This window comes from Mytilus trossulus, chromosome 1, assembly GCF_036588685.1.
Source record: "Mytilus trossulus isolate FHL-02 chromosome 1, PNRI_Mtr1.1.1.hap1, whole genome shotgun sequence".
In the NCBI taxonomy this organism is placed as follows: domain Eukaryota; kingdom Metazoa; phylum Mollusca; class Bivalvia; order Mytilida; family Mytilidae; genus Mytilus; species Mytilus trossulus.
The window spans coordinates 17,306,649-17,319,574 of NC_086373.1; the positions used below are offsets into that span (position 1 = coordinate 17,306,649).

The 12,926-nt window shown below is 31.2% G+C and overlaps 1 protein-coding gene and 1 pseudogene across 1 annotated transcript in view; one reads left to right on the forward strand and one right to left on the reverse strand.

The window, feature by feature from the left end:
* LOC134706821 (uncharacterized) overlaps window positions 1–1,709 on the forward strand; it is a 28,008-nt gene extending 26,299 nt beyond the window's left edge. The window contains exons 9-11 of the mRNA XM_063566125.1: window positions 417–489; window positions 842–897; window positions 1,401–1,709. Coding sequence (XP_063422195.1) covers window positions 417–489; window positions 842–897; window positions 1,401–1,588 — 317 coding nt within the window. The 3' untranslated portion in view covers window positions 1,589–1,709. The remainder of the gene's footprint in view (window positions 1–416; window positions 490–841; window positions 898–1,400) is intronic.
* Window positions 1,710–2,845: 1,136 nt separating this feature from the next.
* The window catches only part of LOC134717334 (transcriptional regulator ATRX-like), a 63,374-nt pseudogene continuing 53,293 nt past the window's right edge, over window positions 2,846–12,926 (reverse strand).

Genomic DNA, 12,926 nt, shown 5'->3' on the forward strand with positions numbered 1-12,926 from the left:
TGATTTATACCTGTTTTAACAAATATCCTAATTAGAAAAAAATAATAAAGCAACCGTAACAATGCATGTACTCATTATAATTGTGCATTTTAAATATTTTTGGTTTGATTAACAATTTATTTTGTCGTTCGCCTCTTTTCAAATCATAAGCGATTCAAAAATAGTTTTAACATTGATATTTTCTCCCGTTTTGTATACTCTTCCTTGAGTGGTCTCTAAATACAGGTCTCACTGTACTTTAAAAGTTCAGAAATTTTCACTGATGAACCATGTAAAGTCCAAAGAAAAGATAGCTATCTGACTTAGACTGATGTTTTGTCTAAATGAACAACTAGGACAACGAATTGACCTATTATGATTGATACATGGCTGATGTGGTATCTTTAAAGACTTGTAAGAATTATAATCTGTTTTAGGATACTATCAATTATCAACACTGCAGGACATGAATGGAACTACATATCATTGCGATGATAGAACAAAACTAAGGTAGGAATGAAATTTAAAAAAAAAAATGAGGTTTATGTTTTTGACCAAGAACGCTACAATAGCCTAAGTGAGAAAAGAGGTTTAATAGATACTAAAACACTCATTTATCTTAAAGGGGGAGAGGATTATGTTTTTTTTAAAGAAAAAATCATTCTGATTTCAAACGGAAGAAAAGAAATAATCGCAACTGACCAAACAAATATTCTGTTTTACAAAATAATGAAAAAATATTCTGGTTAAGGTTTAAACCAATTGATACCAAGTTTTGCTCGAAAAATCCTAAGCTTGATATCGCTTTTTATAACGCATTTTGTTTTTATAAAACGAAAACAATAGTCTGCTTTCATTTCAGACCACGAAGAGTGTTTGCCTCATGTATGGCAAGATTTTCTTCTGGAACTGAAAAAGGTAACTTTATAGAACAAATAGTATATGGTAGAATAGAACCAGTAACGTATATACATTAGGTACTCCAAATTGACAATTAAAACATATAATATCAATTTTGTAGAAATATTGACATTACTGGTAAATGCCATTATATTAAAAATATACTAATATTCGAATCAAACTGCACAAAAAATCGTATATATCAACATGCGTTAAACGACGGATGTGAATAAATAAAACAAAATTCTTTTTGTTTGAAGATATCTTTAACAGCATTTGATCATTACTTTTACGTTAATTATTAAATGATGTTATTGACGATTTTTTCGAAGAATAGAAAAAACAAATTCCTAAGAATAATCAAAATCAATTGATACACTTTTGCAAAAAACCGACAAATGTAATGTAAATACTGTATGCTCTAGTTTAAAATTGTACAATCGGCCAGTTTAAATTCACTTGTAATAAATTTTCATTTTGAATGCATTTTTTTTACTATATATTTTTTTCATATATTCCAGTACTATCTCCATTGGTGTCCGTAATACTTGGACTTGATTATGACAACACAATTCTGTATGGACTTTCCAATAATGGTCAAGGTTATGTTTTCAGTTCCGATCTTGGCACTAGTTGGATATCATGTTCAAAAACAGTTTATATTAGTGCTTTGTACAACGACAACTTTATAAACGCAACACATACTTAGCTAAATTTTTATTTAGTGTTATATCTCATGAAAATAAAGCATCAAGTAATTTTATCACTCTTTATTCTAAGAACTTACACCATAATGCATTCAACATTTCATTAACATTAAGAAGTAAATGGTAAACCCTCTTGCAAAATCAATATATTCAAAAAGTATTATATCATTAATTAGTTCAACAATAAAATCAAATCAGAAATGACATCAACCAACATGTTACAATGATTACAAAAATATTTAACATTTATACTTCAAATCTAATTACAGTTACATCATGCAGTGTAAATATTATTCACTATATCATAATTTTGTTACGAAATAAAAAGGATCAGGAATGATATATCACACAACATTTTAAAATAATTATGAACCGATGAATTCACGCATAAGCCACAGACAATACTACTCATACATTTTAAATCTTATTACAGTCACATCATACATTGAGCGAAGAAATACTTTTTCTCACTCTAGCACTTGAAATGCAAAATTCAAAAAATAACCGCATCATTACAGACAGTTCGGGAGTAAAGAATATATTTAATTAAAGAATTTCGTGATGAAAATGATAAAACAATAACGAATATATGACATGATAGTCAATATAATATACTTAATCAGAAGCAATACAGCTTATATAATATACATTTTTACTATCATTTTTAATATATTCTGCTTATTATAAACGGACTCATTCCCAGTTTCCATTCTCAATTGTTCATGTGTTTGAGAAACATATCATTGGTGTTCTGACATAATCCTAATAGGTTACCATTATGGATAATTTTCAATCAAATCTAGGAATTTTCGGAAAATATAACAAATACTACCGGTATTTTGGACGATAAGTTATATGGTAATAATACTACAACCTAAAGATATGAACAGTTGTTGATAATGCTATCTTTTATATGCTTTCGAAATGAGACCATGATCGAACATATTCAATTTGAAAACATTATTTTTCACTTTCTTACACACGAGTTATTGCTACGAGTCTTGGGTAGACGAAACGCGTTTATAGCGTACCAAAATAGGAACCTGATATATTGATGAGTTTTGAAATGAAAGAAAACTTTTGTACACATTTTTCATGTTATTCCCACCTTGTGAAAAAGCTGTTATTACAAAAGCCTAGTTCAATTTTGAAATTATAAGTGCTCTTTTTCTCATACTATACAGAACATAACATCATTTAATTTGAATGGCATTCCATTCTTTATCATAATTTGCCGGAAAAAACTCCAAGCGGAACCCTTATAGCGCTGAACTTAAAAATAAAACTTTAAGTAAAAGTGCCGAAACAAAATATAACTATTGTGACAGATTGTTTCAACTTGCAATGCACATTGCTTTTGCAAATTTAGCAAACTTAATTACTTGATTTCAAAAGCAATCACCCCATGGAACATTCACATTGTCTCACTATAGATCGAAGTATATAATCAATACTGGTTGGTTTGAAAAACCAACATTTCATACAGCAGTAATATGTTACTCATTTTGTTCTCTATTATAATCTAAGAATACAAATCGAGAAATCATACTGAAAAGAACTTCTTATTACTACACAGCATAAGTGTATCACGTTCAAGAAACGGATCATCTCTGAATATCGTTCAATACACCCGACTCTTCTCTCTATAAAAAGAACTCCCACTTATGTACTCTGACGTGGTCGAAACATTTGATGCTTGTCGTTGCAAAATGTGAGGTATATCTGGTAATCTGTAAATAAATTAAAAAGATAAAATGCATGATTTTTGGAAATATACACGCCTTTAGTGAAGTCTTTAATGATGTTTTTCACACACCATATGGTTTTTTTATGAACTATTTATCTCTCTTAAAGAAGATTTTGGATATTCCTTTGACAAATTTCTCGTTTAGGCGGAATTCAGAGAGGAGTGAATTATTTATGTCTTTTTGCCGAGGGACACTCTTGTACAAATTACGCTGAAGGTAAGAATTAACATTGAGTTTCAAACATAGTAGTGCTATATATGAGGCGCTATGAAAAGCCAATTTGCGATGGCAAATCCCATGTTTTTTACAAGTTAAGCTTAAAATGAAATAAAGTAATTTTCCAACTCTAATCATATAAAGATTGAAATATATCAGATGAAAAATAAACTGTACTTATTTAAGAATAGATACTAGTTACTATAACAGTAATATAACAGTAATTAAGTTTTACTATAGTATATAAAATAAGGAGATATGGTTTGATGACTATTCACCAGAGACCACATGACGAGACATTAGAAGCGAGAAAAACCCATTACGCACAGGAAGCTATAACATGCCCAAATATAACAACGTCAACCAATTTAAAAGAGAAAACAAACGGCCTGATGAACAAAACAATTCATACACTTACAAATAAAAAGCATTAAATCAAGGCTCTTGGCTAAATATGTTTTCGCCAAATTTAAGCTCCATCTCAAATAATTCCTGGATAATTTTGCATTTCTTTAAAATTTGGAATTTGTGAATGTCTGACTTGTGATAAATCTACTACTGTCCTTCATATTCTTTTTATTTGAAATACACTTTTCCGTATATTCGTTATATGTCATATATAAAACCAAACCTATAATGAATACTTACTGTGCATATTTATTGACCCGTTGCACGTATTCCTTTGTATAATGATCAGGATTTGCCGTTCCTTCCTCGAAATCAACAGCTTGTTTCCTGAGTAAAAATGCAGACTGTTTACTAAGTGGCTGTGATAAAGGATTCATATCCCTCTGAACAGATGGAGGTCTCCGACGAGGAGGCAGCTGGTATTTCTGATTTGACATGTCCAAAGGATTGTCGCAAATATTATCGTGCATGGACAGAAACAGAGGTATATAACACATGTAGTCCAAAAACGAGATCTACAATACAAACAAGATAAAACATAGCTTGATATTTGTTAATTTGAAGTAAACTGTAAATGAAAACATTGAAACTTTCATACATTTATACTTCTTCAAAATTTGGATGATATTTGTGAAAATTCAAGGAAAACGATGAATAATTGATCTCTAATTCGATGAAAATGGAAAATAAGCTATCAATACCACTACGTATACAATCAGATCATCAATAAATGAACCTTGTTTGTAGGTGTTTTCCAATTATTCATTCTGTAAAGTTTCAAAATATTTTGCCTTGTAGTTTCAGAGAAGATTTCTAAAATATCGGTTGATCACAATAAATGATTACCTTTTCACATCTTCTGTTTATAGAAATACCCCGGGTTTGTGCTTTACGTGTCTTAAAAGTTGACATTTACACAGGGATACGCATCATCTCTCAATTAGATATCATAATCTTCCAGCGAATAAAATTGTGTTTTCAAGTTAAACAACGCCTTACTAATTTTTATAATTTATGTTTTGGATACATGTATTGTTCAAATCTTTAATATACATATATATCATTGATCTCAATTCAACCATTCTTAACATGAAACGTTAACCAGTCAATACGCAAATAATTTATACACATAGTAAGTACATAAAGAAAAACAATCGAGAAACACAAGTCGTAAGAAGACGACACTTTACTTTTCGTGGAGGGAGGTGGTGGACTTTGTTTTGAAAAAAAATGAAAGTATCCTGACCTGGTGATAAAGGAAAACATGCATGCATTACCTCGCCAAAAGTGTTAGGTTCCATTTTCTCCATAACATACTCCTGTTGTGACCAGTTAAGCCCACCGGCCATCAACTCAATCTTCAAAGACTCTTCCGTTACATAATTACTGTCCCGATACGTGGGTACATTAGTGTAGAACATAGCTTTATATAAATCTAACTTCCGTTCTATGTCAAGGAGGTTACATATTTCTAGTAATTGGCGGCTTAAGTCGCTGAAAAAAAACACCAAATCAAGTTTAAGACTGGAAAAGATGATTATTTGCATAAATTTCACAATATTAAATAACCAAGAAATGTATATAAAAAAAGACAACGTTATGTTGCATTTAATATTATTTGAACACCAAACAGAAAGATGGAAAAGAATTTATGTACTGTTATATTTTTGGTCAATAAAGCTGTGGTATATGTTGTTTTCTCTTATTTTTGAGATATTGAGATAGGACGTGGCACGGTTCTTGTCTATCCCAAATTCATGTATTTGGTTTTAATGTTATATTTGTTATTCTCGTGGTGTTTTGTCTGATGCTTGGTCCGTTTCTGTGTGTGTTGCGTTTCGGTGTTGTGTCGTTGTTCTCCTCTTATATTTAATGCGTTTCCCTTGGTTTTGATTTGTTACCCCGATTTTGTTTTTTGTCCATGGATTTATGAGTTTTGAACAGCGGTATACTACTGTTGCCTTTTTTTGTTGTCATTGGTCAACCTTTAAATGTGCTTCAATATAGCAATTCTGTTTAAAAAGAAAGAACTTGTATCGAGCACCATTTTTGACAGTCCCTTTGGTATCTTTCGTCCCTCTTTTGAAACCTAAACATATCAATTATCAGCTATTCAACAGAGTCAACACCAGTAAAACATTTGTGTTTTGATTTTGGCTTTTATCATATTTGAGCATAATTGATTTTTTAAACACTACCCCATTCTTTCAATCAACAACTTGATTTTCAAAATGGTTGAAAGAAGCTAAAATCATTTCTATAATAGAACATTTCTAGAAATATTTAATTGACTTATACATGTGTCTATAATGTGTCCTTTAGCAGAAAATGAGTGCTATAACTTACTCCATTGTTGACACTCGTTCGCATAAAGCTGTGAGTACTGCAAACATTCTAAATGTAACACGAGTGGCTTCATCAATATTCAAAACCTAGCGAGAGATATAAAACACATTACATTATTATTTCGTAAACCAATCCAATCAATCAATCATTTGATTAAATATAAAAAAACGTTTTTCAGATATATACAATAAAACTTTTGTTTTGGACAATGGATCATTCTCCATGAATTATTTATAAAGTTTGTAGAATATCCGACCTTTTTTAATCAGAAGTAACTCCTCTTTAGTCCTTCTTTTAATAGTATGATCCCGCGCTTGTTCAGGTAATTATTCATCCTTAGCTTAAAGATAATAATTTTCTTTTGTCTAATGTACTGTTAATGCGTAATGACACTGCATGTCGTTATGGGAATATTCAATAAAACTGTCGCAAGCAAAAATTCATATTCTATACAGACTTGCAGATGCATTAAATAATTTATCAAAGACACTCTAATCTTTGAACTGATACAAACAATTATTGTACACTCCGTTATTTATGAAGTCAACTCAGTTATGAAGTATAAAATATTTTTTTAATTAAGTTTTTTGATTGGTTTTGAATTCGAATCTTACTTTCATTACCATACTCGAAATGTATATAATCGCAAAGCCTGCTCTTTCTTAAAAATAACTAAAATTTTAAAATGTTTCATTATTTCCAATTCAGTTTGAAAATTTGAAAGTTTATTAAAAATATATGTTTAAAAGAAACACTTAAAAGGACACACAGAAACTAACCCGAAAGACGTATTCCATTTGTTTAGTCGTCATGTGTTGAATTGATTCAATGCCATCAAGTGCAGATTTCGTGTTCTGAAAATATGTATATAGTTATAATGCGACAACCGATACAGTTGAACATAGAAATATACTCATCATTCAAGCTACATTCACCGCCGCTTCAAAATGAATCAATGCAGATTTTATTTTTCATTCATAAAATATTTTCTTGGTTTTGAAGGTTTGAAGCGATTAAAGTATTTGACTTTGGTCTCTATGTAACTGCCTACGTATTCGACAGGAATCTAAGTAATATGAAACTAAGTAGATCACTGACAATAAGTCATGCTGTACATAGTTCAAGAGAGGAAGGGAAGCGATAGTTCACTCCCTGTGTTTTCGTAGGGATCGTTTGGCTCATTATACAGTTTTAAATGTGTGTCTTTTCGTTTCTTTTCTTTTGGCATCTTTCCTGTTTCGAATATTTTTTCCGATTCCATTTGTTTTAAACTCAAATGTCTGACTCATCCTGCAATTGTGTTAAAATAAAATAACAATCATACTTATCTTGCTAAATTTGCTTTTACAAAATGTTAGAAATTATTATAAATTTAGGAATGTATCTCCCTCATGTAAAGCTCTGATTCCTTTCACGTATTTGGCAATATTTTATGGACCTTTTGGATTAAAGCTCTTCATCGCTTATATAACCTTTGGATTTCAAATAATTTGGCTACGAGCAACACTGAAGAGACATGTATTGTAGAAATGCGCATTTGGTGCCAGAAAATTGGTACCGTTAATGTTATTGACTACGAGGAAATTTTAAAACGGAAAGTCCCTAATCAAATGAGAAAATCAAAAGCACAAACACATTAAACGAATGGATAACAACTGTTATTTAACGCAATTTCTTATGTAGAAATTGTGAAATAAACCTGGTTTTATAGCTAGCTTAACCTTTCACTTGTATGACAGTCTCATCTAATTCTATTATATTGACAAGGATGTGAAAACAAAATATTTCTTCTGTGACGACTCTATTATTACATTATTGAAAAGATTTAAATACATTTAATCGTTCTTCCGCTTTAAAAAAAACCTGAAATGTAAAATAATGACAGAAGAGGAGGTCATTTTTTTTAGAACGCGTTAAAATAATTTATTTTCGATACTTACATTATAATCAATAAATGTATCAAAGTCGGTGTCTTCAACAACAAAAGCTTTAGCATATCCATCAACTTTCTTTGGATCAACAAGTCGGTAGTGCGCTAGGAAATCTATAGATCCTAAAGTAAACAACAAAAGCTTACCATATTGTTCAACTTTTTTTTTATATCCAAAACTGGTCTAGAGATTCTAAACCTATTTAACAAGGATGCATAACAAAGCTTAAACCATCAAATTTCTTCGGAACAAACAGACAATTCTGCCCTAGAATATCTACTGGTCAAAAAGTGATTGTATCTACTTTAAAGCAGGTAATTAACCTTCCTTTTTATAGTTATTACACGGTGTAATCAGTTACTTGGATCCATCGGCTGTATCCATCTTGGCTTGAAGTTTAGGTTATTCATTAATCCCTTTCTACTGATAAATTCTTTTGTGGTAGTTTATTTCATGCATTGCAAATGTAATAGTGAATGCAAGATGTAATTTAGTTTCATTGAATGTGTAGATTTAGATAAGTATTTGAATGTGTAGATTTAGATAAGTATTTGAATGTCAACAGAGTTTCTTATATTAAAACTAATTAAGAGATGATCCATATAGAAGTGTTAAAAATTGCATAACAATGACTGTATTGTCAATCATGTTAAAATATTCTATTCCAAATTGTTATCTGTTAATACCTTGTTCATCAATACTTGCAGATTTATATGCACTTTCATGAAGTCGACATTCGGCTATTATTCTCAGCATATGGCGTCGTAATGCAGACCCTCCACGCTTCATCAGTATATTTATTCTTCTTTGACCATTTACTGAAAAACAAAAGGAAATATGAATTCAAAATTGTCCAGTTAAAATAAGTTCATGGAATGCCATACAGATAATCTCATGTTTTTTAATGTAGGTAACCGAATCAGCTTTTTGGTAGGGTTCAGTCATGTTTCCTATACTGTTATTTTCTTTATTTGAAAGTTTTGCATTTGTTTGCCATGGTGCAGTAAATTTATTTTTGACTTGTGAGTTTGAATGTCTCTTTTGTACTTATAACCTCTCTTTCCGATATTTTCTTGATTTGCATTTTGATCAACAAATTTGACGATAAATCTCGAAATTGTAATTCATTTAAAATCATTTTGACATCTGAGATACAAAGTTATGGTAATAAGGAAGGGATTCGAAAAAAAATGTGTATGATAAAGTAATCTTACATGTAGATACATCTAAGTCATCTTGCTTAGCAAGTTCGTCATCATCCATATCTCCAAAGTCATCAGCATGTTTTGTTCCAATAAAGAAGCTCCCCTCTTTGATTCGTATATCATTGCCAAACAGAGCCTGTAAAATATATGTTCGCATTAAATATAAAAAACAAGATGTGGTATGATTTCCAATGAGACCAAAAATGACACCGAAATAAACAACTATAGGTAACCGCACCGCATAATCAGCTATAAAAGGCCCCGAAATGACAATAGCATACTTTAGTCCTCTAATACCTTTTTTAATGATAAGCTAACAAACAAATTCATAAGTAGTCTTCTAGTAAGCTTACTTTCAATTTCCTTGCAATTTCTTTAGCAGTAAGTGTAGGATCAATTCCAAGTCTTCGCAATGTTTCATCATCAAAGTCTTTAAGGTCTATCATTTTTTTCTTTAGTCGAAGTTTTCCGTCCGCTCCCATCTCTAATACTGATTCCCACTTTGATTTTTCTACAATTTAAAGATTTAAACATATTTTGTTTAAAAGTGGTAACTAATTATCTCAACATCACAAATAGAAGTATCATACAAATATTTTGTGCTTCTGAATATACAGAAAGCGACGGGAAAAAAAAGACTGATAAAACTGATAAAATCGAACCTTGGACTTAAACAACTAACGTAACAAAAGGAAAACAATTGTCATATTTTTTACTTAAACAGGCATTTCAGAAAAAAAGTGAGTAAAAAAATGGCTTTAAAGCTAACTAAAGCACACACTTGTATGACAGTAGTTTTAAATATTTTTTAGTTTCAATACATATATATATACCTTCATCGCCTTTATTTCTTCTTTTCAAACTGTCGTCGTCGTCATCACCCTCATCTGAAGAAGACAAGATGTTTGATATAGGCAACAGTAGTATATCGCTGTTCGAAAGCAATCAATCGATTGAGAGAAGACAATTAAGATAAAGCGAAACCCAACATCCACGGCTTCCCTCTTCATCTTCACACAATTACTATCATTGTTTTCATAGAGCATTGCATGGTTCATGTTGGGAACCATATCGAAATATATTGGTTTCACTAATGTCCTGCAATAATTATATCACATAATCTATAATTATGTTTATAGATTCCTTCTGATAAGAAATTATTAAGTTTGTACTATGTATGCTATTTATAAATTTTATATGTTTGCAATCAATCCTACACTAATATAGCGTTTCGGCGGTATTTTTTTATGATAAATAAAATATTGTTTTATAGGTCCGCCATCATCAGGGATTGTCCTATATATTTAAAAAAATCATGATTTCTTTACCTTAGTCGATGTCAGAATATCTGATAAATTTCTGTGCCTTTTATAAGCAATTATCGGTGTTTTTGTGAATACTTCATTGCAAACCACATTATCTCTTATGAGATGCAAATGTTTTAAAAGGTGTTTTCGTAATTTGCTTATGCAAGGATTATATTTAGTAGCCATTACAAGAGGAACTTCCTTTTTACGTTTCCCTTCCTTAGTTGAAAACAAATGTTTTCTATCTTTGGTTAAGGCCTCATTGAAGCTAGACATGATTTCAGTGTCAGCGTAACCCCTATTTATCAAATTATGTTTGAACTTTAAGAGAATTTCTCTAAGGTCATTATCATTGTTTGTTGATCTTCTGTAACGAATTACTTCTCCCCGGATAAATGCTTTAAACACGTGCTCCTTATGAGAGCTGTTTCTGTGCAAATATAGAAAAGAATTCGTAGGTTTGAAGTGGGTTTTCATGTCTAATATATTATCTGCTAGAAATCTTCTGCCCTTGAATAAATGAACGTCTAGAAATGTTGTGTTAGATTCTGAAATGTCATATGTGAATTTGAGAAATTTGTGATGGCTATTAGCCAATTTAAAAAATTCTTCAAGTTCATGTCTTTTACCGTGGTGTATTATTATTCCATCATCCATGTATCTGGCATAATAAAATATGTTTGTCTTGTAAGGAAATGACGAAATAATTTCTTTCATTATTTGATATAATAAAATATTACAACATTCTGGTGCACAGCAGGCCCCAATTGCAGAACCTAGACATTGTTGATATAATCGATCATTAAATTCAAAGATATTATTTTGCAGAACATATCCCAAGAGGGAAACCAAATCATCTGTAGAAGGATATTTTATAGTGTAATGCGATTTATCAAATGCATCATATGCTGCTCTTACTGCTAAAAGAATTTCTTCAATTGGACAGTTGGTAAACATCTGACTTATGTCAAAACTACATAATAGGCAATTGTCTAATGGTTTGATTGTTTCTATTTTTTGTATAAAATCAGATGAATCTCTGATGAACGTATGGTGTTTCTTAACTATTGGCACAAGAAAATAATCAACATAACGACCTATGTATTCAGTGATCGTACCAATCTGGGAAATGATAGGTCTCCCTGGAGGAACTATTAAATCAATATTAAATCCTATACTCATGACATTGTCATAATCTACAAAATTTATTTTATGTATTTTCGGTAATATATGCATTTGTCCCGGTCCGTAATTTTTCTGATTGCCATTTATCATGTATTTGAATGAAATTTCGTCAATTTCATTGTGAATGTGCATTCTTGTGACATAATCATTGATATTATTTCTGAGAACCTTGAAGTCAAAACCGTCAAGACTTGTGTAGTGATGCGATTGTAATTGCCGATAAGCTTCAGATAAGTAAATATTCTTATCAAGAACAACAACATTGTTGCTTTTATCAGCTTTCTTAATAAGAATTGATTTGTCTCGCAAAAGTGAAGATATGCTTGACCTCTCACCAGGTTTCAGATTGTCTCTAAATCTCCGAGGCTGCATTGACGACAACTCATGTTTTGTTTGGAAAATATAATTTTCAAGTGCATCACAGCTGATTTATGAGATCCTATAAGACAATGTACTTCCTGCCATTCTAGTGATCTTTGACACTAGTAGACTTTGGTCATTTATACTTTGAACGTTTAATGTACTGCACGCCATTTCTAGTAAAGATGAGTAAGCTGTCTCTAACTAAATCCAAAAAAGAGGAAATTCCTCCAACACAGGATGCCTTCAAAGACCCTATCGATACAGAGGATTTCGACCTATCTCTTCCCCTGACAAATATTTCGTCGGCACCGAAGAAGGAGGAAGACAAAACTGAAAGTGACTTCTCTGATGTGGTATCTTGCGCAGTCAGGGATTTGAGGACTATAATGAACAGTAAATTGGCCATAGCTAAGGCCAGAGAGGGATTGGCCTATGGTCTGCAAGAGGATGGGAACATTCCACCATTCTGTAAAATCCTTCTTGAGTGTAGACCGGACCTCCTGAATAGAGACTATTCAAAGGAACTTGGTGATATATGGACAACCAAGCTGAAGGAAATCAAAACAAACATACTAACAGAGTCCGTCAAATTCCTAGACAATAAAATTTCTGCCATTGATGGGGAAATTAA